The sequence below is a fragment of the Podarcis cretensis genome, assembly GCF_951804945.1.
Source record: "Podarcis cretensis genome assembly, chromosome: 18".
Classification (NCBI taxonomy): domain Eukaryota; kingdom Metazoa; phylum Chordata; class Lepidosauria; order Squamata; family Lacertidae; genus Podarcis; species Podarcis cretensis.
Window position 1 is genome coordinate 11260938 of NC_137188.1, and position 26791 is coordinate 11287728.

The 26791-nt window shown below is 49.7% G+C and overlaps 2 protein-coding genes across 4 annotated transcripts in view; one reads left to right on the top strand and one right to left on the bottom strand.

The window, feature by feature from the left end:
• The window catches only part of GAMT (guanidinoacetate N-methyltransferase), a 245576-nt gene that overhangs the window by 104050 nt on the left and 114735 nt on the right, over positions 1-26791 (bottom strand). The window lies entirely within an intron of this gene.
• Positions 1-26791, top strand: part of APC2 (APC regulator of WNT signaling pathway 2) — a 58335-nt gene that overhangs the window by 8705 nt on the left and 22839 nt on the right. Inside the window, exons 1-7 of one of the 2 annotated variants that reach the window (XM_079960396.1) lie at positions 7682-7939; positions 10741-10899; positions 11877-11967; positions 12732-12921; positions 15651-15759; positions 17286-17399; positions 20010-20087. In XM_079960396.1, coding sequence (XP_079816522.1) covers positions 10759-10899; positions 11877-11967; positions 12732-12921; positions 15651-15759; positions 17286-17399; positions 20010-20087 — 723 coding nt within the window. In that variant the 5' untranslated portion in view covers positions 7682-7939; positions 10741-10758. Of the gene's footprint in view, positions 1-7681; positions 7940-10740; positions 10900-11876; positions 11968-12731; positions 12922-15650; positions 15760-17285; positions 17400-20009; positions 20088-26791 lie in introns of those variants that run through there. The other variant, XM_079960395.1, reaches the window with a different exon arrangement.

The following is a 26791-nucleotide window of genomic DNA, read 5'->3' on the forward strand; positions in this document are numbered from 1 at the left end:
TGTGATCTTCACAAAGGGGTTGGTGACTTTAATTTGCCTACAGCTTAAAATAACTGAAGTGGGGAGGGTGGGTGATCTGAGAGAGATCTCTGGGATCTAGAGTTTCCCTGGCACTCGGAGGTGGTGTGAATGGTTGGTTGACAGCTGCCTTGAGCCAAAACCTTTCCCCAGGAGCGTTTATGACATTAATTCATAATGAATAGTCAGTCTTAAAATAGACTTGACCTCCAATGACTATCTTTGTTTTCTACATTTTTCTTTTAGAGGGTTGGAACCTCGCACACACACTAAAAAGAAGGAAATTTTACTTTTCTTCTTTGGCGATCCCTCGTAGCCGAGTAAGATTGTCTTCCATAAACACGGTTTTAACAATGAGTCCGTAAGTGACTGTGGAGGCCAATTCTGGATCCACACGTCCTTCCACAGTGGGGACATAGGTTTCCGGGTGGGAGTTGATCCCGGTGTGGATTTGCCAAGCGTGCCTTCCTCTTAGTGCATTTCTCCCTTGCATCCTGAGTTCGAGTGTCTTCAAAGCCCACAACACCTTTGGGAAAGGCTGTTCTCCAACTGGAGCACTCACAGGCCAGTGTTTCCCAGTTGTCGGTGTTTATACTACATTTTTTTAAAGATTTGCCTTGAGAGAGTCTTTGAACCTCTTTTGTTGACCGCCAGCATTACGCATAGTGATGTATGGAAGTGAGAGCTGGACCATAAAGAAGGCTGATCGCCAAAGAATGGATGCTTTTGAATTCTGGTGCTGGAGGAGACTCTTGAGAGTCCCATGGACTGCAAGAAGATCCAACCTCTCCATCCTTAAGGAAATCAGCCCTGAGTGCTCACTAGAAGGACAGATCCTGAAGCTGAGACTCCAATACCACCTTATGAGAAGAGAAGACTCCCTGGAAAAGACCCTGATGTTGGGAAAGATGGAGGGCACAAGGAGAAGGGGACGACAGAGGACGAGATGGTGGGACAGTGTTCTCAAAGCCACCAGCATGAGTTTGACCAAACTGCGGGAGGTAGTGGAAGACAGGAGGGCCTGGCGTGCTCTGGTCTGGGGGGGTCACGAAGAGGCGGACATGACTAAATGACTAAACAACAACAAAACAAGCATTACGCTTTCTGTTTTTAAGTTCGGAATAGAGCAGTTGCTTTGGAAGACGATAATCGTGCATGCAAACACCATGACCAGTCCAATGAAATTGATGTTGAAGAATCATTGCTTCGACACGGGTGATCTTTGCTTCTTCCAGTACCCTGGCATTAGTTCACCCGTCTTCCCAAGCGATTCTCTGCCCTTCATCCCATCTCTCTTCTCCCCCAACGTTCTTCATGGATATGGGGCAGCGAGTGAGAATGGGCAGAAAGGGGTTCTAACAGAGTCCACATCATGCTTTCAAAGCATATCCTTTAAAGCCCAGGCATTTAGAAAGTTTGTAGGGTTTTTAATTTATTTATTTGTCTGTTTTATTGTGGTTTTTAGCCTGTACACTTTAACTTAAGGGTGCAATTTTATTTTATTTTATTTCAGTGAGAGTCTTATTCTCTTATCCTTTTTCGTCGCTCGCTCGGAGGGCTTTCGGTGTATGTGGGTTTTATGGTATATAATAAACATGAACTCCCCTACGCACACAAAGAACCACGGGAACTGTAGTTTTCCCACCCACCCCTCCAGAAGAAACTGCAATTTGCAGCGCCCAGGGACAAAACTATAGTTTCCAGGATCCATTTGACAGGTGGAAAAACCGATGCGCTGGGATGTGCTTTTGATGTATGGTGCAGATTAAAATCTTGGCCAGCGAGGGCAGGGGGACGTCTGCTACCCATTATTTTCTCTGCCACCTCCCCCCACCCCACCCCACTTAAAAAAATTAAAAATAAATCTGAGCTCCCGTCAAAACCAGCTCAAAATGGAAGGCTGGCTTCTCCAGTTCAGCTGTGTTGATTTTTAAAGATGGGGCATACCATCTATCTATCTATCTATCTATCTATCTATCTATCTATCTATCTATTTATCTATCTATTGGGAGGGGGGATACAGAGAAAGAGAGACTCTCTCTCTGTGTGTGTGTGTGTGTGTGTGTGTGTGTGTGTGTGTGTATCCATCATCTTGGAAGCTATTGGCTGTCGCCATGGTTACACAAGAGCATGTTCTGGGTTGCTATTGGCTGGCGCCAGCCCTCTGTTGCTTTCCTCCCCATCTCTCCCCCCCCCCTTTTAAAAAAAAACCCCATTTCTCTGTGATTTATTCACTGTATGGGACAAGTCACTAGGGACTCTCTTTCCAATGCAAGATGAATGAGGCTTTGAAGAAAGGTAGCTAGCCTTTTGTCTCCATGGGGGCAGGGAAGGAACGAAAGGAAAGGAAAGGTTATTTATTTATTTTGAGACCTCCCAGCCCCCTCCTCAACTCCTCTCTTTCTCTCTCTCTCTCTCTGATTTTAAAAGGGCAAATTCCACTCACCCAACCACCACCCCCGAATCTGTCTCCTCTACAAAACGGAAACATGGTGCATTTAAACAAGGGGAGGGGGCTTCACCGTGGTACGTGGTTCTGGAATAAGTGGGTGGTGACCCCGAGTGATACTGCAAAACTGCTCCCCGGGGGCGATTCGAGGCGGCTGGAGGGTGACCACCTGCAAAAAAAAAAACCCCCAAAGGGTTTCGGTTTTGTTTATAAGGCCTTGTTTCCAAGGCCTTGGTGTACCCCGTGGTTAGAGCTCTGTGCTGATAACGGCAAGGTTGCAGGTTTGATCCCCATCAGGGACAGCTGCCTATTCTTGCATTGCAGGGGTTGGGCTAGATATAGTAATAGTAATAATTAATAATAATAATTTATTATTTGTCCCCGCCCATCTGGCTGGGTTTCCCCAGCCACTCTGGGCGGCTTCCAACAAAGACCAAAAACACACTAAGATGTCACACATTAAAAACCTTCCTGCCTTCAGATGTCTTCTGAATGTCAGGTAGTTGTTTATCTCTTTGACATCTGATGGGAGGGCGTTCCACAGGGTGGGTGCCACCACCGAGAAGGCCCTCTGCCTGGTTCCCTGTAGCTTTGTTTCTCGCAGTGAGGGAACCGCCAGAAGGCCCTCGGCGCTGGACCTCAGTGTCCAGGCCAGACACTGGGGGTGGAGATGCTCCTTCAGGTATACTGAACTGAGGCCGTTTAAGGCTTTCAAGGTCAGCCCCAACACTTTGAATTGTGCTTGGAAATGTACTGGGAGCCAGTGTAGGTCTTTCAGGACTGGTGTTATATGGTCTTGGTGGCCATTCCCAGTCCCCAGTCTGGCTGCCGCATTCTGGATTAATTGCAGTTTCCAGATCACCTTCAAAGGTAGCCCCACATAGAGCGCATGGCAGTAGTCCAAGCAGGAGACAACCAGAGCATGCACCACTCTGGCCAGACAGTCTGTGGGCAGGGAGGGTCTCATCCTGCGTACCAAATGGAGCTGGTAGACAGCTGCCCTGGACACAGAATTGGCCTGCGCCTCCATGGAATGGGGTCCCTTCCGACCCGATCCTTCAATTCGAGATACTGTTGAGCCACATAAGAACCCCCCCAGAGGCCATCATAGCCTATTGGCCAAGGAGAATGACATCTGTGGCTCAACAGCGTCTTTTTAGAGCGGGTTTTTTTTTTGCCACTTTGAGGGAGGATGATGTGGTTAGAGCGAGATGTTTGCGGAGGAGGCTGATGAGCAATTGAGAGAGTGGGAAGAGAGGAGAGGTGTGTGGTTTCCCCCCTCGTGTCTCCTAATGCCACGATGTGTGGGTGATTGGTTGGCAAACCGGTACAGTGGCAGGTGGAATGAAGACCTGCGGAACTCACCGTCACAAGATTCCAGGGGCAAACATGTGCCTTTTCGCCTCTCTGTTTTTCCCACCTCTCTTTCGGACATCTCCGCCTCTCTCTCACTGTTCCTCTCCCTCTCTGGGCTCCCATGAAATCAGGTGCATGGGATGATGATGATGATGATGATGATGATAATAATAATAATATAATAATAATAAAATTATTTATACCACGTCCATCTGGCTGGGTTTCCCCAGCCACTCTGGGCGGCTTTCCAAAAATATTAAAATACTGTAATACATCAAACATTAAAAGCTTCCCTAAACAGGGCTGCCTTCAGATGTCTTCTAAAAGTCTGGTAGTTGTTGTTCTCTTTGACATCTGGTGGGAGGGCGTTCCACAGGGCGGGTGCCACCACCGAGAAGGCCCTCTGCCTGGTTCCCTATAACTTGGCTGCTCGCAGTGAGGGAACTGCCAAAAGGCCCTCAGTGTCCGGGTAGAACGATGGGGGTGGAGATGCTCCTTCAGATATACTGGACTGAGAATTCTGCAAATCGGGCCTAGCCATCTCCTCTCTCTCACCTGCTCCCTTTGTTTCTTAAGCCTTGGTCAGATTCAAGGAGGAGAAGTCTGTCAAGGTAGCGCAAGGGGCTCAGGGGAGCCTCTGTGTACCAGCGCAGTCTATCTTGGAATGGCCAGTGCTCAGGACAGAGAGAAAACAGCTACAGGCTCTGTTTGCAGCCGTCCTGGTGTGGAAAAGGGCCTGGTCTTAAACAGAAAGGCTTCATTTGAGAAGGTGGAATCGCAGCACTTGGGCTCAGCGAGATACACCTGGAAATCTGGGGCAGAGGCACCCAATAATAATAATAATAATAATAATAATAATAATAATAGCACTGGTCCCATCACCTCCCGGCAAATAGAAGGGGAAGAAATGGAGGCAGTGAGAGATTTTACTTTCTTGGGCTCCATGATCACTGCAGATGGTGACAGCAGCCACGAAATTAAAATACTCCTGCTCCTTGGGAGAAAAGCAATGACAAACCTAGACAGCATCTTAAAAAGCAGAGACATCACCTTGCCAACAAAGGTCCGTATAGTTAAAGCTCTGGTTTTCCCAGTAGTGATGTATGGAAGTGAGAGCTGGACCATAAAGAAGACTGATCGCCAAAGAATGGATGCTTTTGAATTCTGGTGCTGGAGGAGACTCTTGAGAGTCCCATGGACTGCAAGAAGATCCAACCTCTCCATTCGGAAGGAAATCAGCCCTGAGTGCTCACTGGAAGGACAGATCCTGAAGCTGAGGCTCCAATACTTTGGCCACCTCCTGAGAAGAGAAGACTCCCTGGAAAAGACCTTGATGTTGGGAAAGATGGAGGGCACAAGGAGAAGGGGACGACAGAGGACGAGATGGTGGGACGGTGTTCTCGAAGCTACCAGCATGAGTCTGACCAAACTGCGGGAGGCAGTGGAAGACAGGAAGGCCTGGCGTGCTCTGGTCCAGGGGGTCACGAAGAGGCGGACACGACTAAATGACTAAACAACATTATTATTATTATTATTATTATTATTATTATTATTATTATTATTATTATCCTCCTATACCTGGGGGTCTCGGAGCAGTTCACAGAATAAAATCAAGATATCAAACTACAGAATGCATAGTAAAAATAAAAACAACAACCCAGTAGCCTCCCCCCCCAAAAAAAAACACATTTTAAAAGGGAATAGGATGTAAATCGGAGCAACCAGAGGCCTGGTTAAAAAGGAACGTTTTTGCCTGTATAATGAAGGCACCAGGCAAACTTCCCTGGGGAGAGCATTCCGGAGACGGGGAGCCACTGCCGAGAAGGCCCCGTTCTCGTGTTGCCACCCTCCGGATCTCTCAAGGAGGAGGCACACGAAGGAGGGCCTTAGAAGATGATCTCAGGGTCCGGGTTGGTTCATATGGAAACAGGCGGTCCTTGAGGTCTAAGCTGAGGTCGCAACTTAGTCTGTCTCATAAGTTAAGTGCGTCATCTTAGAGAGCCTTTCATTTTCTTTCCATATCTTCTAAAAAGCAAATCCTTTAGTTAATATTCTTGTTTCCACACAGTCTATTCCACACAGTGGTTTTCCCATCTCACTTGCTATCAGTCATCCGACGGTGGTTCTTGAGGACTAACGACTTAACTTCTTGAGGACAGTTCTCCTTGAAGACTAGCGACTTAACTTGTGCGGGAAGGGCCGTCGCTGGGGGCCAAGGCCTCCATCCGTGCAGAAGGTGGCAGGTTCAAACCCTGGCGTCTCCAAGTAGGGTTGGGGACGCCCCCCCCCTGCGCAAAACTCTGGCAAGCTTCTGCCAGCCAGTGCAGACAGCATGCAGCTCGATGGACCAGGCATGAGGTGGTCCTGAGATTTCCCTCTAGGAGCACGTGCTAAATCGTGTGTGTAGCTGCCGCTGCTCAGCTCGGGAGAATCAGCTTCTGATGCCCACACACGCGTGCGACAGCTGTGCCATGTGCCGGCTAGGCCCTGGGCAGAGGCACATGGATCTGTGGGCATAGAGACGCGATGTGGGCAGGCGTGGACCACCGCTGCAGCCGCTGGTTTGCGGAGAGCAGCTGCCACAGCCTTTGCTTCAACTCCCTTCTCCCTCGGAAATCCTTGCACCGATAAATCGTCGTCGCTGCCCTGGGGGAAAAGGCCCACAATCTGGACTCTGTTGACAGCAAGTGCCATCTCCTAGCTGAGTACTCCTCAGAGTAGATCCATTGAAACGAAGGAGCCTCAGGCATTCATTCCCGACGGGCCTGCTCTGAGGAAGGCGAACAATTCGGACCTATTTTCCAAGGACAGTCCCAGATTTACAGACGCCGCCCCGGTTTCTGATTTATTTATTTTTAACAATGCTTTTTCGGATTAATACATTTCACTGATTTCGCACTCATCCTGACGTTTCAAAGCTTGACTTCCTTCCCCCTCTTTCCGCGGTTCCTTAAATTAATTTTTAATATCTTCTGCATATCCCGATTAACTGTATGTCTTCCAAAGGTTGTATAGTTACTTGTCTCCTTGGCACTGGGGTTGCGTAATTCCATCCCCTCCAACATTTCCCCAATGAAAAGAGGGACGTCCTAAGGGATGTGGGTGGTGCTGTGGGTTAAACCACAGAGCCTAGGACTTGCTGATCAGAAGGTCGGCGGTTCAAATCCCCGCGACGATGGGGTGAGCTCCCGTTGCTCCATCCCTGCTCCTGCCAACCTAGCAGTTCGAAAGCACACCAGTGCAAGTAGATAAATAGGTACTGCTCCAGCGGGAAGGTAAACAGCGTTTCCGTGCGCTGCTCTGGTTCACCAGAAGCAGCTTAGTCCTGCTGGCCACATGACCCGGAAGCTGTATGCCGGCTCCCTCGGCCAGTAAAGCGAGATGAGCGCCACAACCCCAGAGTCGTCCACGACTGGATCTAACGGTCAGGGGTCCCTTTACCTTTAAGGAAAAGCAGGATGTTGCGGGATCAAATCAGAAACTGGGACAGCTTCTGTAAATCCAGGACTTTCCCCTGAAAATAGACAACGGTGTAGCCTGGGATGCCTGGTTGCTCCCCTCCGAATATTGCGCCCGGGTCCCCAGCTCCCTGCTACGCCACTGTTTCCCAGTAAGGCTAGGAAGCAAACTCCAGATCTAAGGCCTGGACAGATGCTGCGTGATCTAACTCTGTATACGAGTTACATCATTGTAATTATAATAGATTGTTATCAATCCAGGAGCCCGAAAGCCTGTGTTATTGACACGCTCTGAAAGCGATGGAAAGTGCTGAGATTGCGGGGTGGCAATTGGAGAAAGGGGGGGTTCTTCTCACAGCTATTTGGTTCAATACACCCACCACGTGACTTGTCATTGGCAAGCGAGGACCCCACGACGGAGACAAACAGCTCTTCTGTATCTCCCCTCGCATCTAAACCACGGATAATGCCCTCCGTCTAAAACAATTTCTTTCCTTAAGAAAAAATGGGGACGTTGCATGCCTGTGGGGACCCCAAACCCACAGGAACCCCCGAGAAGACGCCCAAGGGGGCTGTGGAACCGAGCAGTGGAGGAATTCGCAGGAATTGACAGCCTGAGGTCAGAGGTTGGGGTCCCACGGGGACCCGGCTGGCGTATGTGAGTAAGGGGTCTTCATTGTCTCTGTTTCCTCCGTTTGATGTTCTCCGTGATTCTCCTTTTCCGTAAGAATAACCTCGGGGAGATTTGGGGGGGAAGGGGGGTGTTCCAAGAGACCCCCAGGTGCGCTTGTGGGGAAGAAAGAGTTGTGGGGAAGATGGAGAAAAAAGGGGGGTGGTGGGGAGGCCACAAAGGCAGCGAGGAGCCCCCAGAAGTGGTGAGAGAAAGAGAGGCGGCAGCGGAACAGAGTCCGCTCTGAGAGAGACAGGGAGACAAAGGGATGAAAGGAAGACCGAGTTGGGTGATGGTGGGGTGGGCCAGAAAGAGACAAAAGGGGGCACCGTTCTTTGTAAAAGAAGGACTGTGGCCAATGATCTGTGGGGATGCTGATTTAGAAAAAGGGAGAAGAGAGCAGGTGAGGGGTTTGCGAACCTACCTGTGCTACCCTGGTATCCAGGTGATGGCAGAGAGTAGGCTTAAATCTCCAGGTTGGGAGAACGTGCCTTTAATTTTCAAATAGATTTATAAGACAAAAAGCAGAGACATCACCTTGCCGACAAAGGTCCGCATAGTTAAAGCTCTGGTTTTCCCAGTAGTGATGTATGGAAGTGAGAGCTGGACCATCAAGAAGGCTGATCGCCGAAGAATGGATGCATTTGAATTCTGGTGCTGGAGGAGACTCTTGAGAGTCCCATGGACTGCAAGAAGATCCAACCTCTCCATTCGGAAGGAAATCAGCCCTGAATTCTCACTGGAAGGACAGATCCTGAAGCTGAGGCTCCGAGACTTTAGCCACATCATGAGAAGAGAAGACTCCCTGGAAAAGACCCTGATGTTGGGAAAGATGGAGGGCACAAGGAGAAGGGGACGACAGAGGACGAGATGGTGGGACAGTGTTCTTGAAGCTGCCAGCATGAGTTTCACCAAACTGCGGGAGGCAGTGGAAGACAGAAGTGCCTGGCGTGCTCTGGTCCAGGGCGTCACAAAGAGGCGGACATGACTAAACAACAAAAAGATTGTGCATGCAGCTTGCAGAATTCAGCCCGACAGACTGGGTGCAAATTATTGCATAGACTCTGTCTCTCTTCTCCTACCTTCCCTGTCCCAATTAACCTCCGTCTCCAGAGATTAGCAAAGGGAGGGAGTGGCGAGGAAGAGAAAGAACTGGGCTGGGCACGAGGGGAGGAGTGGATTCTGCGTCTCTGTGTATCTTTGGCATGGGACATGGCCCAGGCGACATCGCCAGGGGGGCACCCCTAAGTCTTTTGCTGGGGACTCAGGGTCCGAGATGGGTGAGCCTACGGCCGACCAGCTTGCAACAAACAGTCGCTGGGTTATATTTGTAGGTGATGGGAGATAATGGGTCTCAGATCCTCGGGGAGTTATGGGCTTGCCCTGCCTATGAAGACAGGGGCTCCCTATAGAGAAAATGGGGCGCTGACCCACTTTGAGTCAGACCCACGGTCCCATCTGGCTGCTCTGATACGGTGGGGAGGGGGTCACTCCTGGGCCCTCCTGAAGGCAAGTCAGTTGCTCTTCAAATGAGGCGGGGTCTCCTCCCCACAAATAGAACCCAAGACGCTAGTCCTCATGGTTCTGAGCAAGAAGCAAATAGGAATCTTGTGCTGTTAATCAGTGTGGCTGACCATTTGACTGACAGATTTGGGCAGGGGGTCTTCCCAGCCCTGCCTCGGGTGTAAGGGGAGGGGCAGTACCTCTGGTGGGGGGGGCACGTACCTCTGGTGGGGGGGCTCCCGGAAGCAGCCACAATCCCGGGAAACGGCTTCCAGTGGCCGACTAAACCAGGCGAGGGGAGCACATGGTATCTCAGGCCTTCTCGGTGGTGGCACCCACCCGGAGATGCTTGCTAGGTTTCTGTGTATGACCTGCAAACATCCTGGACACGGGGAATGTCTGTGCTTGTGTTTTCAGGGGTGACTGTGCCCCCGAAGGACCAGGTGCTCAGCCTGGGAGTCATTTTGGACTCACAGCTGTCCATGGAGGTGTAGGTCAACTCTGTGTCCAGGGCAGCTGTCTACCAGCTCCATCTGGTATGCAGGATGAGACCCTCCCTGCCCACAGACTGTCTGGCCAGAGTGGTGCATGCTCTGGTTATCTCTTGCTTGGACTACCTCCATGCGCTCTCCGTGGGGCTACCTTTGAAGGTGACCCGGAAACTGCAATTAATCCAGAATGCGGCAGCTAGACTGGTGACTGGGAGCGGCCGCTGAGACCACAGAACACCGGTCTTGAAAGACCTACATTGGCTCCCAGGACGTTTCTGAGCACAATTCAAAGTGTTGGTGCTGACCTTTAAATCCCTAAACGGCCTCGGTCCTGTATACCTGAAGGAGCGTCTCCACCTCCATCATTCAGCCCAGACACTGAGATTCAGCTCTGAGTGCCTTCTGGCGGTTCCCTCCCTGAGAGAAGTGAGGTTACAAGGAACCAGACGGAGGGCCTTCTCGGTAGTGGCGCCCACCCTGTGGAACACCCTCCCTTCAGATGTGAAGGAAATAAGCAGCTATCCTATCTTTAAAAGACATCTGAAGGCAGCCCTGTTTAGGGAAGTTTTTAATATTTAACGCTGTATTGTTTTTAACACTTGATTGGGAGCTGCCCAGAGTGGCTGGGGAAACTCAGCCAGATGGGCGGGGTATAAATAATAAATTATTATTATTATTATTATTATTATTATTATTATTTATTATTATTATTATTATTATTATTATTATTATTATTATTATTCCCAGCGCACGATAGCAAAGCCCCCTCACTCGTCCCTTTCTGCCCCTCTGCAGTTGACGGAGGAGCTGAAGATGTCTACGTCCATCGCTTCCTACGACCAGCTGGTCCGGCAGGTGGAGGCCTTGAAGACGGAGAACACCCACCTTCGGAGGGAGCTAGAGGACAACTCCAACCACCTCTCCAAGCTGGAAAATGAGACTTCGGATATGAAGGTGAGAAAGGGAGGCTCGTGTTCAGTGTATTAGCAACAGCCGTCAGCCTCAGATCAATGAGGGCTAGAATCTTGCTTTATTTTAAAGAGAGGAGAGGAGCTCGCGGGTAAAACATCTGCCTGGCATGCGAAAGGTCCAATCCAGGTCCAATCCTGAGATAGATGGAGAGATTCCTGTTCAGTTCAGATCCTATTCCTATTTAATTCAGAACGATGAGGACTAGGATCTTGCTTTTATTGTAAGGAAAGGAGCAGATCTCGCTGAGAAAGATGGACAGATTCCTGTTTCTATTTAATTCAGCTCAATGAGGACTAGAATCTTGCTTTATTGTATTGCTTTATTGAATCTTGCTTTATTGACCTGAATTAAATAGAGCCAGTGTGGGAGAGCCAGTGTGGTGTAGAGGTTAAGAGCGGTAGTCTCGTAATCTGGGGAACCGGGTTCGCGTCTCTGCTCCTCCACATGCAGCTGCTGGATGACCTTGGGCCAGTCACACTTCTCTGAAGTCTCTCAGCCCCACTCACCTCACAGAGTGTTTGTTGTGGGGGAGGAAGGGAAAGGAGAAGGTTAGCCGCTTTGAGACTCCTTTGGGCAGTGATAAAGCGGGATATAAAATCCAAACTATTCTTCTTCTTCTTCTTCTTCTTCTTCTTCTTCTTCTTCTTCTTCTTCTTCTTCTTCTTCTTCTTCTTCTTCTCCTCCTTCTCCTTCTCCTTCTCCTTCTCCTCCTCCTCCTTCTTCTTTATTGTAAGGAAAGGAGCAGATTCTCGCTGGGAAAGATGGACACCTGGGAATTTCCGCCTGAATCATCCCCAACAAAAAGGACTCTGGTTCCTTTTGGGAAACATTTTCTTCAATTCATTATGAATTATTTCCCAATACTCTTTTACCCGGTCCACCACATATGAAAGAACGTTTGCTCCACCTCTTTGCAATTCAATCCATTTTCTGTCTCTCCCATTTTTTATCCGTTCCAGGAAGTCTTGAAGCACCTCCAGGGAAAACTGGAACAGGAGGCCAAGATGATGGTTTCGTCGGGTCAGATGGAAGTCCTGGACCAACTGAAAGGTGGGTGGAAGTCACAGTCCGAGAGGAGATCTTTGTTCATTTTGGGGTGGGTTTCGCTCCCAAGCAGGGTCCCTAAAACAACGATTAGCCCAGGCGGTGGGTTCCCTCCACAGCTCACCTCTCCATTTAATAATAATAATAATTTATTTATGCCTTGGGAAGCGGGTGGCGCTGTGGTCTAAACCACAGAGCCTAGGGCTTGCCAATCAGAAGGTCGGCGGTTTGAATCCCCGTGACGGGGTGAGCTCCCGTTGCTCGGTCCCAGCTCCTGCCAACCTATCAGTTTGAAAGCACGTCAAAGTGCAAGTAGATCAATAGGTACTACTCTGGCAGGAAGGTAAACAGCGTTTCCGTGCACTGCTCTGGTTCGCCAGAAGCGGCTTAGTCCTGCTGGCCACATGACCCAGAAGCTGGACGCCTCTCGGACTTGCCGATCAGAAGGTTGGCGGTTCAAATCCCTGCGACGGAATGAGCTCCCGTTACTCCGACCCAGCTCCTGCCAACCTAGCAGTTCGAAAGCACACCGGCGCAAGTAGATAAATAGGTACCACTGCGGCAGGAAGCTAAACAGCATTTCTGTGCGCTCTGGTTTCCATCATGCACCAGAAATGGTTTAGTCCTGCTGGCCACATGACCTGGAAAGCTGTCTGCGGACAAACGCCGGCTCCCTTGGCCTGAAAGCGAGATGAGCGCCGCAACCCCATAGCCGCGTTTGACCGGACTTAACCATCCAGGGGTCCTTTACCTTTTACCTTTTGCTCCAGCCCTGCAGATGGACATCAGCAGCTTATACAACCTCAAATTCCATCCACCGGCTCTTCTCCCCGAAACCATAAGCCAGGATCACAGCCCCGAAGGCAGCCCTGCTCACCCAGGCTCCCTACAGAGAAAGGACAGCATGGGGGACCTCAGCCGGGCCACGATCCGACTGCTGGAGGAGCTCGACAGAGAGAGGTGAGGGTGGCGATGAGGTCACCATTGGAGTCGACAAGCCAAAGTCTCAGTTAATTTCTCTTTTTCCCCCCATCCACAAATGCAGTTTTAGCCAGCCTCCCTTTTTGAGATCATAGCCTTGCCATTGAGTGGGGGGGGGGGGTTGTTTATATTTTTTGATTATGTATTTTGTGGTTTTAGGGACGCAGGTGGCGCTGTGGGTTAAGCCACAGAGCCTAGGACTTGCTGATCAGAAGGTCGGCGGTTCGAATCCCCGCAGTGACAGGGTCAGCTCCCGTTGCTCGGTCCCTGCTCCCACCAACCTAGCACGTCAAAGTGCAAGTAGATAAATAGGTACCGTTCCAGAGGGAAGGTAAACGGCATTTCCGTGCGCTGCTCTGGTTCGCCAGAAGCGGCTTAGTCCTGCTGGCCACATGACCCGGAAGCTGTACGCCAGCTCCCTCGGCCAGTAAAGCGAGATGAGCGCCGCAACCCCAGAGTCGGCCACGACTGGACCTAATGGTCAGGGGTCCCTTTACCTTTACCTTTATCTTGATTTTTTATTCTGTGAACCACCCTGAGACACACACACACACACACACACACACACACGACAGGGCGGTATATAAATTCAAGAAATAAATAAATGCAGTGGTACCTGGGTTCTCAAACTGAATCTGTTCCAAAACCAAAGCGTTCCAAAACCAAGGTGCGCTTTCCCGTAGAAAGTAAGGCAAAACGGATTAATACGTTCCGGACTTTTAAAAACAACCCCTAAAACAGCTATTTGACATGAATTTTACTATCTAACGAGATCCATAAAATGAAAGCAAGAATCAATGTACTGCACCATAAAATACCGTGTTTTTCGCTCTATAGGACGCACTCGACCATAGGACGCACCTTGTTTTAGAGGGGGAGAACAAGGGAAAAAAAATCTCCTCCCCTCTCTGCCCAGCGCCCCTTCAGCGAAGCAGCAGGAGAAACGGAGCTCCTTCCATTTCTCCTCCCGCTTGGCTGAAGGAGCGCTGCGCAGCTCTCCCTCTCTGCTGAAGCCAGGAGAATCTTGCTCTCCCGGCTTCAGCAAAAGGAACCAGAAGCCTCCGGAGCGCAGCAGGAGTTCCCGCTGCGCTCCGGAGGCTTCAGGCGGCTATCCCTGAAGCCTGGAGAGCGAGAGGGGTCGGTGCGCACCGACCCCTCTCGCTCTCCAGGCTTCGCGTTGCTATCGCTGAAGCCAAGGAGCCTGCATTCGCCCCATAGGACGCACACACATTTCCCCTTAATTTTTGGAGGGGGAAAAGTGCGTCCTATAGAGCAAAAAATACGGTAAATAAGACAGTATTGTAGATGATAAAAATTAAAATTGCATTTATTTTTTTTAACCTGCACTGAAGACGGTCATTGTTTGGATGGGGGGCTTTTATCCATTAACGCAAGCAACACACTCCACCAATCAGTAGCTGAACTGGGTTCCACAGAATTTAACCGAAAAAGCCTCAAAAACGCAAAATAAAGAGCAAAAACAAAAGTGCCAAACTTAATCTGTTCCGGAAGTCCGTTTGACTTCTGAAATGTTCAGAAACCAAGGCGCAGCTTCTGATTGGCGCAGGTGCCCCAGAAACAATAGCCGACAGCAGCAGCGGACGTTCAGCTTCCGAAAAAACGTTTGAAAACCGGAACACTTAATTCCAGGTTTTCAGTGTTTGAGAACCACAGCTGTCAACCGTCCCTTATTTGGCGGGAAAGCCCCTTATCCCAGCGCCGTGTCCCGCTGCTGTCCCTTATTGATGATGTCCCTTCAATTTCCCGGGTTTCAAAGGAAGCAGCTCCTCTCCCTCCCTCCCTCCCTGCCAGCCAGGGAGGAGGGAGGCTCCAACTGTGTTGCCTGGCTGCGTTGCTCACCCAATAAGGAGTCTAAGAACGACTGGGGGGTGGAGCTTGCATGCCTTGTGCCGATCAAATTGGCCGCGTTGCCTGGGGACTCGCCTTTGCTCAGCGCTTCCCAGCGGAGAGGTGACGGTGGTTTTCCTTGCTGCATCCCCTTTGCCGGGTTGCTGCGCTGTGGGAACCACCGCTTGAGGCTTCGCTTGGCTGCTGGCTGGGCTTTCTGCCTTTGGCTCAGAGGGGCTCAGAAGTTGAACCTACCTGTGTTCAGAAAATCCCTTATTTTGGCTGCTGATCCCTTATTTTCGAGGCTGCTGGTCCCTTATTTTCAAATCTGTAAGTTGACAGCTATGCGTTTGAGAACCAAGGCACCACTGTAAATAGCGATGAGGCCTAGCACCTTGCTTTAATTGTAAGGGAGGGAGAACAGCTTGGTGGCATGGCACCTTCTCTGCATGCAGAAGTTCCCAGCTTTGACCCCCAGATTCTCCTGCCTCAAAAAAGGGATCAGGATCAGGTGATGGGAAAGGCGGTGGAAAGCAAGCTGCCAGCCAGAGTATGCAATACTGGCTAAATGGACCCAACGCAGATTCCCGTACCTAACTGAAAGTGTGCCATTATGATCTAGGCCAGCTTTCGACTTAGCTAACTGCGGGGTAGAGACGTCCACACCGTACATTTAAAGCTCCCCCCGAGAAAAGAATTTTGGGAACTGTAGTTTTTCACACCCGGCGCTACAATTCCCGGCGCCCTTAACAAACCACAGTTCCCAGGTTCTTTTTTTGGGGGGTGAGGAGCCTTTCTTTTCCGATTGATGCCCTCCCACTGTGCTTTACTCACCCCCCCCCCCTTCTCCTCTCTCCCAGATGTTTTCTCCTGAGTGAGATTGAAAAAGAGGAGAAGGAAAAATTGTGGTACTATACTCAACTCCAAAGCCTCTCCAAAAGGCTGGATGAGCTCCCTCACGTGGAGACGGTAAGTTTCGGAAACCCAGGCCTCCCCCCCCCCTTCTGGGCATAGCAGGGTTTTGTGGGACCAAGGTTAGTGCAAAGCTTCCAGTACGTTTCTGAGCACAATTCAAAGTGTTGGTGCTGACCCTGAAAGCCCTAAATGGCCCAGTAGACCTGAAGGAGCGTCTCCACCCACATCGTTCTGCCCGGACACCTGGGTCCATCTCCTGAGGGCCTTCTGGCGGTTCCCTCACTGCGAGAAGCCAAGTTACAGGGAACCAGGCAGAGGGCCTTCTCGGTGGTGGCGCCCCCCCTGTGGAACGCCCTCCCACCAGGTGTCAAAGAGAACAACAACTACCAGACTTTTAGAAGACACCTGAAGGCAGCCCTGTTTAGGGAAGCTTTTAATGTTTGATGTATTACAGTATTTTAATATTTTTTCGGAAGCCGCCCAGAGTGGCTGGGGAAGCCCAGCCAGATGGGCGGGGTATAAATAATAAAATTATTATTATTTATTATTACTAAAGCTCTTCTCAAGTTCCTAGTCCCTGGTGTGTCTGCTTGCGGGGAGAGAGATTCTGCGGAAAGAGGAACTGGACATGAAAAACATTGCACAAACACAAAGCTTTGGCATAAACGGGCTTGTAATACTCTCTCTTTGTGTCCTAAATATGCCGGTTTGTGCCTAATTACTGTATTTTTCCACGTATAAGATTGTATTTCCCTCCAATTATTTTTTTAAAGTTTAAAATTGGGGGTCGTCTTACACATGGAATGTTGCAATTAATTATTCCTTAATTTGGGGCTCGAAAAATAGGGGTCATCTTCTACTTCGGGGCATCTTATACACGGAAAAATATGGTAACATTTCTTGACATCTCCCGGGCTATTTTAGGGCTGGGTGAATTCAATCAATCAATCAATCAATCTGTTTATTTTGAGAGGGCTTGAAATAATCCCACAAAACCCCGAGTCTTTGATTATGTTAAGACAAAAGTCCATCGCCTAACGCTTTATTGCTTTAACACTGCTTGATGCAATGTTTTAAGGTTGTTTTTTAAAATGAATCTGGGAAGTGTAGTTCTCCCACTCACTGAGCTACAATTCCCAGCACCCTCAAGAAATGATGGTGTCCAGGAATCTTTTTTGGGGGGGAAGCAATGATCTAGAAGATTCTCTCAGCCAAATTCAGAGGGGTTTTTAAAACCGTCTCAGCCATTAAAAAAAAAAAAATTGGCAAAAAAATGGAACCACAAGTCATACTCAGAACAGATCCATCGAAATCGACGGGCATGATTCACTGAGGCCTAGCCATTTCCGCGGGGTCTACTCTGAGTAAAACTCCGTTGGCGGCAACTCCAAATGAGCAGTGTCGGCGAAACCTGATAGGGGTGGAAAATTGGAATATTCTCCGATGTGGGTGTTTTGCAAGCAAATGCAAATATCCGGAAATCCACCTCCCTAAAAATTATGGGACTGCTCCGGCAGAGGGACAGTGCACAGATGAAGTTTGCGTTTTTAACCCGGCCTCTTCCCGCCTCCGCCGCCCAGTTTTCGATGCAGATGGACCTGATCCGCCAGCAACTCGAATTCGAAGCCCAACACATCCGCACCCTCATGGAGGAGCGTTTTGGGACGACAGACGAAATGGTACAAAGGGCCCAGGTGAGGATTACAAAAATTGTAGAATTATAGAGTTGGATTAATTGAATGAATGAATGAATCTTTAGTTGCGTCCGCCATCGACCATAGCAATAAAACAACAATACAGTGGTACCTCGGGTTAAGTACTTAATTCGTTCCAGAGGTCCGTACTTAACCTGAAACTGTTCTTAACCTGAAGCACCACTTTAGCTAATGGGGCCTCCTGCTGCCGCCGCCGCACGATTTCTGTTCTCATCCTGAAGCAAAGTTCTTAACCTGAAGCACTATTTCTGGGTTAGCGGAGTCTGTAACCTGAAGCGCATGTAACCCGAGGTACCACTGTACGATATACAAAGAATAGAAATAAAAAGTCAATTATATAAAATGCATTTTAGGGTTTTGAATCCATAGTCAAATAGTGGATCTTATTCTGATTGCCCCAGCGAAAAACCTTGCCACCTTTGCTGTCACCTGCTCATCTTGATCTGCCAAGAGAAAGGACCCTGGGGCAGTGGCTGGGCAACCCGGAATGGACAATAAAAGAGGGGTGATAATCTCATTCCTCAAGTCTTTATAAAGAGGGCAAGCCAGAAGGGCATGCAACACTGATTCGGGTCTGCCGTCTCCACAGGGACATTTTCTGTGTGGGATCTGGTGGAATCGTCCCTCAAGTCCAGCCAAGGGCAAGACATTCAATCTTGTGAGAGTAAAGGCGCATCTATATTTTGGAATTGCTAGATTATGCAGAGAGGGTGCCGGAGAGTCGAAATGGGAAGGTGGAAAACAGTCATGCCATGGGCAAAATGTCCTTATTGTGGCCAAGTTGTTCTGACGCTCAATATCATTTAAAGGTAAAGGTAAAGGGACCCCTGACCATTAGGTCCAGTCACGATGACTCTGGGGTTGCGGCGCTCATCATGCTTTATTGGCCGAGGGAGCCGGCATCCAGCTTCCGGGTCATGTGGCCAGCAGGACTAAGCCGCTTCTGGCGAACCAGAGCAGCGCACGGAAACACCGTTCACCTTCCCACTGGAGCGGGACCTATTTATCTACTTGCACTTTGAGGTGCTTTCGAACTGCTAGGTTGGCAGGAGCAGGGACCGAGCAACAGGAGCTCACCCCGTCACGGGGATTCGAACCACCGACCTTCTGATCGGCAAGTCCTAGGCTCTGTGGTTTAACCCACAGTGCCACCCGCGTCCCTAGAGATCATTTAGGCGCTGACAAATTAGACTGTTTGCTTTACTAAAATCCAAAGTGAGTAGCTGTTGTGGTGATAAACCACAAGAATGAAGTTTTTGATAAACCATTTTAGTCCAGGCGCTTTTGGGATCTTGCAGCACTAGGGATATTAGACCAGGGGGATTTGAGTTAGGCAATATAGAGTTGGAAATGACACAGTCCAAACCCCTGCAATGCAGGAATCTTTCTCCCAGCGCAGGATTCAAACCCGCAACCCTGAGATTCAGAGCCTCGTGCTTTGCTGTAGAATCACTGGACTGAGCTGGAAAGAGGGGGTACTCCGGAGGGCAACTAGATGAACCCACCCCAAACTCAATGCGGGATGCGACCACGTCATCCTAAACAAGCTATGTCGGTAGAGTGGGAGACCCTAAATCTTACGGTCATGGGTTCGAATGCCATGTTGCAGAGGGGTGAACTAAATGACCATTGTGTTCCCTTCCAATTCTACAGTTTTATATAGGGAGGAAGGATTGCAAGAGCCCTTTGTTGTTGTTGTTTAGTCGTGTCCGACTCTTCGTGACCCCCTGGACCAGAGCACGACAGGCACTCCCGTCTTCCACTGCCTCCCACAGTTTGGTCAAACTCATGCTGGTAGCTTCGAGAACACTGTCCCACCATCTCGTCCGCTGTCGTCCCCTTCTCCTTGTGCCCTCCATCTTTCCCAACATCAGGGTCTTTTCCAGGGAGTCTTCTCTTCTCCTGAGGTGGCCAAAGTCTTGGAGCCTCAGCTTCAGGATCTGTCCTTCCAGTGAGCACTCAGGGCTGATTCCCTTCAGAATGGAGAGGTTTGATCTTCTTGCAGTCCATGGGACTCTCAAGAGTCTCCTCCAGCACCACAATTCAAAAGCATCCATTCTTCGGCGATCAGCCTTCTTTATGGTCCAGCTCTCACTTCCATACATCACTACTGGGAAAACCAGAGCTTTAACAATATGGACCTTTGTCGGCAAGGTGATGTCTCTGCTTTTTAAGATGCTGTCCAGGTTTGTCATTGCTTTTCTCCCAAGAAGCAGGCGTCTTTTAATTTTGTGGCTGCTGTCACCATCTGCAGTGATCATGGAGCCCAAGAAAGTAAAATCTCTCACTGCCTCCATTTCTTCCCCTTCTATTGGCCAAGAGGTGATGGGACCAGTGGGCAAGAGCCCTTACATATTATTAATATTATAATTGTATAATAATAATAATAATATATAAAATTATTGTGACGTTATCTTATTTTCTTCTATTATCGTGAACCACTGTTGTTCTGAACAGTTTTTAACATTGTGTTTTAATATTGCCACCCACCCTGTGATCAAAACGGCCGAGTGGGCAGATGTGGTTTGAAGCGACCTTGCCGGTAAATAAAACGATGTTTTGCTCTTTTTTTATTAAAAAAAACAACAGATCCGGGCATCTCGGCTGGAGCAGATCGACAAAGAGGTGATTGAAGCTCAAGAAAAGGTCCAGCAATCGGAGCCTCAGGTGAGGGGGCTTGGAGCGAGGGTGTGTGTGCACAGATCAGTGTTGACCCCAATATCCTTTTCACATGTTCTGTTAGTAAGCCAGATGTCCTCCATTTTTCATGCGGCTGGTTCTTTCTGTTGTTGTTTAGTCGTGTCCGACTCTTCATGACCCCCTGGACCAGAGCACGCCAGGCACTCCTGTCTTCCACTGCCTCCCACAGTTTGGTCAAACTCATGCTGGTAGCTTCGAGAACACTGTCCCACCATCTCGTCCTCCGTCGTCCCCTTCTCCTTGTGCTCTCCATCTTTCCCAACATCAGTGTCTTTTCCAGGGAGTCTTCTCTTCTCATGAGGTGGCCAAAGTCTTGGAGCCTCAGCTTCAGGATCTGTCCTTCCAGTGAGCACTCAGGGCTAATTTCCTTCCGAATGGAGAGGTTTGATCTTCTTGCAGTCCATGGGACTCTCAAGAGTCTCCTCCAGCACCACAATTCAAAAGGTTCTTTCTACCTGACATTTGTCCCTGTTGAAATTTGGTTGGTTTGTTTTGGCCCAATTTTCCAACCCATTAAGCACATCTCAAGTCCTGATTCCATCTTCAGCGACATTAGCGCCACCCGCAAATTGGTGCCACCTGCAAATTGGACAAAGTTCCCCTCAATTCCTTCTTCCGAGTCATGACCCGGAAACTACAACTAATCCAGAATGCGGCAGCTAGACTGGTGACTGGGAGCGGCCGCTAAGACCACATAACACCGGTCTTGAAAGACCTACATTGGCTCCCAGGACGTTTCCGAGCACAATTCAAAGTGTTGGTGCTGACCTTGAAAGCCCTAAATGGCCCGGTAGACCTGAAGGAGCGTCTCCACCCCCATCATCCAGCCCGGACACCTGGGTCCATCTCCTGAGGGCCTTCTGGTGGTTCCCTCATTGCGAGAAGTGAAGCTACAGGGAAGCAGGCAGAGGGCCTTTCTCGGTGGTGGCACCCTCCCTGTGGAACGCCTTCCTGTCAGATGTCAAGGAAATAAACAACTAACTGACATTTAGAAGACATCTGAAGGCAGCCCTGTTTAGGGAAGTTTTCAATGTGTGACATTTTAATGTCTTCTTAATCTTTGTTGGAAGCCGCCCAGAGTGGATGGGGAAACCCAGCCAGATGGGCGGGGTATAAATAATAAATTATTATTATTATTATTATTATTATTATTATAAAGACGTTGAACAAGAACGGGCCCAGGCCTGAACCCTGCGGTACCCCTCTTGTCACTTTTCCCCAGGATGACGAGGAACCACTAATGAGTACTCTTCAGGTTCGGTCTTTCAACAAGCTACAAATCCACCTAACAGTTCCGTCATCCAACCCCCATGCTGCCAGCTTCCGTGTGAGAATATCATGGGAAACTTGTGTCAAAAGCCTTGCTGAAATCAAGATATACTACAGTACATCCACAGCGTTCCCCTGATCCACCAAGCTTGTAACTCCATCAAAAAGAGGTCCAGAGGGTGGGAACACGAGAACGGGGGCTTCTCTGCAGTGGCTCCCGGTTTGTGGGAAGTTTAGGCGCAGGTGGCGCTGTGGGACGCAGGTGGCGCTGTGGGTTAAAGCCTCAGCGCCTAGGACTTGCCGATCGAAAGGTCGGCGGTTCGAATCCCTGCGGCGGGGTGCGCTCCCGCTGCTCGGTCCCAGCGCCTGCCAACCTAGCAGTTCGAAAGCACCTCCGGGTGCAAGTAGATAAATAGGGACCGCTTACCAGCGGGAAGGTAAACGGCGTTTCCGTGTGCGGCTCTGGCTCGCCAGAGCAGCGATGTCACGCTGGCCACGTGACCCGGAAGTGTCTCCGGACAGCGCTGGCCCCTGGCCTCTTAAGTGAGATGGGCGCACAACCCCAGAGTCTGTCAAGACTGGCCCGTACGGGCAGGGGTACCTTTACCTTTTACCTTGGTTGATCCCTATGCCCTTTTCAAATGTGGCTCTTTTTGGGGAATGGGTGGTTATTATTGGGTTATTGCTTTATTTTTTATATTATATACTGTGATCTTTTTATGTACCCTGAGACCTCCGGGTATAGGGTGGTGTAATGGATGTATGGGGGTTGCTCATGCGTAAGTTTGCCACCACGCCTGGCTAGGTAGCCTGGTTAAACCTTTCCTGGCTGGACAGCCCTTCACTTCGTGGCTGTTCAGTCGCTAGCAGAATCCGTCAGTGGGCGTTTCTTCCAGCACAGAAGCTCTTTGACGCCAAGTCTACGCCTACTTTCCCTGCGCGGAAGTCTTCTGCGCAGGGTGGGTGTGGGCAGAGGAGGACCTGTGCTCTCCCCGCTGGTCTCCAGCGAAGAGTCCTGGAGACCCCTCTCCGATTCCCCCAACCGCCCCCCTTTATCCCTGGTGTTACACTGATTTCCTTCCCCAGCCGATGAGTTCCCTCTCTCCCTGCTTGGCCCTTCTCCGGCATCGCTTGGGAGCCCTGCCTCCACTTCTGGCTCCGATGTCAGTTCCCTGACAGGTGGTATAGAAATTCCATAAATAATCATAATAATGAATAAGTAAATAAAGATACTTAACTAAAAGTAGAAAGATTTAGACAGGTATTCCTGAGCACTTCGGGCTCCAAAGAAAGTGATTTGAATCAACCGCTGTCGAGACATTACGTTCCGAATCTGCTAGATGGAAACAGAAGGTACAGGGTTATAAAGACTAGGACTAGCCACCTGAGAAACAGTTTCTACCCAAATGCAATTCTGGTTTTAAACGCAGTGTAAGGTAGTCTCTGGGTGGCGCTGTGGGTTAAACCACAGAGCCTAGGGCTTGCCGATCAGAAGGTCGGCGGTTCGAATCCCCGCAATGACGGGGTGAGCTCCTGTTGCTCGGTCCCTGCTCCTGCCAACCCAGCAGTTCGAAAGCACGTCAAAGTGCAAGTAGATAAATAGGTACCGCTCCGGCGGGAAGGTAAACGGCGTTTCCGTGCGCTGCTCTGGTTCGCCAGAAGCGGCTTAGTCCTGCTGGCCACATGACCCGGAAACTGTACGTCGGCTCCCTCGGCCAGTAAAGCCAGATGAGCGCCGCAACCCCAGAGTCAGCCACGACTGGACCTAATGGTCAGGGGTCCCTTTACCTTTTTAAGGTAGTCTCTGTGGGAGTATATTGTATTTTAAAAGGGGGTTTCAGATTTTTTAGGGGGTTTTGAAGGTCTTATGTAGATTTTTCAATTTCATTGTTCTGTATGGGACGACGACAATAAAGATATCGTATTGTATTGACGGAGGAGGGTGGCAGCTGGGTGTCCTGGCCCCTCCCCCCCAAAAATCCTGGGTTCATGATCAGGATCAAACCTGCCCCAAAACTGGTCCCTCGCAGAAGGATATGTGGGTCTCATCACAACCCTTTCCCTCTACCTCCCCCTTGTCGTCCCGACCCCCCAGGCGGAGATTTGGTACCCGTGATGCTAAGCCGTCATGGCAGCCAGGCGGAGATGTCCGCTTGCCGGAACGAACGCTGTGACAGCCCCAGCTTGTCACACAGAGAATGGCAGGAGACCATCCGCTGCCTGCGAATTCGAATCCTCGTATCTGTAGGACAGACAGATCAAAAAAACGAGCCTTTTCCTGCAGAGACTAGATTAGACAGTGCCGTATTTACCATATTTTTCGCACTATAAGACACACCAGACCACAAGACGCACACAGTTTTTGGAGGAGGAAAACAAGAAAAAAAATATTCTGAATCTCAGAAGCCAGAACAGCAAGAGGGATCGCTGCGCAGTGAAAGCAGCGATCCCTCTTGCTGTTCTGGCTTCTGGGATAGCTGCGCAGCCTGCATTCGTTCCATAAGATGCACACACATTTCCCCTTACTTTTTAGGAGGGAAAAAGTGAGTCTTATAGAGCACAAAATACGGTACATATTTACGTATAAGTTAAACAAGCTATAGCTTAGGGCCCCACTCTTTTGGGTCCCCGCCTAAAAAACTGAAGGGGGGTATACATTTCCAAAATATAAGATAAAAAACAAATAAAATAAAAGCCTATATACAGAAAAGAGCAAACCGGTGATGTTTTCGGGAGCAGGCTAGCATCCTAGGAGCCTACACAACACAAAACGCTGTTGCTGGATATATGTTTTATTTTATTTGTGTTTTCGTCTTTATTGGAGAACTGGGCCAAAGCGAACCAAATGAGTTTTGACGGGGACAAATGTCAAATTATGAACTTAGGGAGAAAGAACTAGCTGCATGAAAAACGGGGGCCAGCTGGCCCACTAGCAGAAATGTACATCCAGGTTTTTTTCCTTTTAATATTTTTGGCGGCCCCCAAGAGAGTGGGGCCCTAAGCTATAGCTTGTTTAAAGGTAAAGGGACCCCTGACCATTAGGTCCAGTGGTGGCCGACTCTGGGGTTGCGGCGCTCATCTTGCTTTACTGGCCGAGGGAGCCGGCGTACAGCTTCCGGGTCATGTGGCCAGCAGGACTAAGTCGCTACTGGCGAACCAGAGCAGCCCATGGAAACACCGTTTAGCTTCCCGCCGGGGTGGTACCTATTTATCTACTTGCACTTTGACGTGCTTTTGAAGAAGAAGAAGAGAAGAGTTTGGACTTGATATCCCGCTTTATCACTACCCGAAGGAGTCTCAAAGCGGCTAACATTCTCCTTTCCCTTCCTCCCCCACAACAAACACTCTGTGAGGTGAGTGGGGCTGAGAGACTTCAAAGAAGTGTGACTGGCCCAAGGTCACCCAGTAGCTGCATGTGGAGGAGCGGAGATGCGAACCCGGTTCCCCAGATTACGAGTCCACCGCTCTTAACCACTACACCACACTGGCTCTTTTGAACTGCTAGGTTGGCAGGAGCAGGGACCGAGCAACGGGAGCTCACCCCGTCATTGCGGGGATTCGAACTGCCGACCTTCTGATCGGCAGGTCCTAGGCTCTGTGGTTTAACCCACAGTGCACCCACGTCCCTATAGCTTGTTTGTTGTTGTTTAGTTGTGTCCGCCTCTTCGTGACGCCCTGGACCAGAGCACGCCAGGCCCTCCTGTCTTCCACTGCCTCTCGCAGTTTGGTCAAACTCATGCTGGTAGCTTCGAGAACACTGTCCCACCATCTCGTCCTCTGTCGTCCCCTTCTCCTTGTGCCCTCCATCTTTCCCAACATCAGGGTCTTTTCCAGGGAGTCTTCTCTTCTCATGAGGTGGCCAAAGTATTGGAGCCTCAGCTTCAGGATCTGTCCTTCCAGTGAGCTCTCAGGGCTGATTTCCTTCAGAATGGAGAGGTTTGATCTTCTTGCAGTCCATGGGACTCTCAAGAGTCTCCAGAATTCAAAAGCATCCATTCTTCGGTGATCAGCCTTCTTTGTGGTCCAGCTCTCTAGCTTGTTTAGCTTATATTAAATCTGACACTGGAGGGTTGTTTAAAAGGAGAGGTTTTTTCGTTTTTCGCAACCTTCTTTTTCCTGTCCTTGTGAGCTTCCCTCGAAGGGCAAACGCCAGGGCCGTGATTTGGTCCTGTGCCTCGGACAGAATATGGATGGATTTCTGCATCGTTCCAGGGACCAAACTGCCTGTTCTTCTCTTTCCCCAATGAGGAAGAAAAGAAAGCCTGGGTTTTTTTTTGTTCAGGCGTCCCTGTGGAAAAGGGAGGCAGTTGCCGTGGCGACGAGAAGTAGGTCAGCAAAGCAGGGGGGGGGCAAGCTGGCCTGATGGCCGCAACCAGATTTGGCACAGCTGCCAACTTCTGTGTGTAAATGAGGGAAAGGTTTGGCTGGCGATAGCTGCCTTCTCCCGACAACCTGGTGCCACCAAAATTTGCCAGGACACAAGCCAGGTTCTGTGTGGCTTTCGGCATCCTAACCTCACCCCAAAATTTATTTATTGGTGTGTGCTTTCCTTTTGGCAAATCCGAGTAAAATGGAATAAATTCAGGATTAAGGGGGTGGAGGGGCCGTGTCCGTTCTGTCCAAGCGCAAGCAAGAATCTAGTCCTCAATGTTCTCAGCTTAAAAAAGGGAATTGTGGATTGTGAAGAGGTCACTCCCTAATAATAATAATAATAATAATAATAATAATAATAATTTATTTCTCTCCTGGGACGCGGGTGGCGCTGTGGGTTAAACCCCGGAGCCTAGGACTTGCCGATCAGAAGGTCAGCGGTTCGAATCCCCGGACAGACTGAGTTCCCATTGCTCGGTCCCTGCTCCTGCCAACCTAGCAGTTCAAAAGCACGTCAAAGTGCAAGTAGATCAATAGGTACCGCTCCGGCGGGAAGGTGAACGGCGTTTCCGTGCGCTGCTCTGGTTCGCCAAAAGCGGCTTAGTCCTGCTGGCCACATGACCCGGAAGCTGTACGCCGGCTCCCTCGGCCAGTAAAGCGAGATGAGCACCACAACCCCAGAGTCGGCCACGAGAGCAGCGCATGGAAACGCCGTTTACCTTCCCGCCGGAGCGGTACCTATTTATCTACTTGCACTTTGACGTGCTTTCGAACTGCTAGGTTGGCAGGAGTAGGGACCGAGCAACGGGAGCTCACCCCGTCATTGCGGGGATTCGAACCGCCGACCTTTTGATCGGCAAGTCCTAGGCTCTGTGGTTTAACCCACAGCGCCACCCGCATCCCATTAACCTGTATATAAATGTAAAATAATAATAATAATAATAATAATAATTGTATACAGCCCTTCATCCATAGATCTCACAGCCGTCCACAACATAAAATTGCAATGTAACTGATTGATCAATCAATTG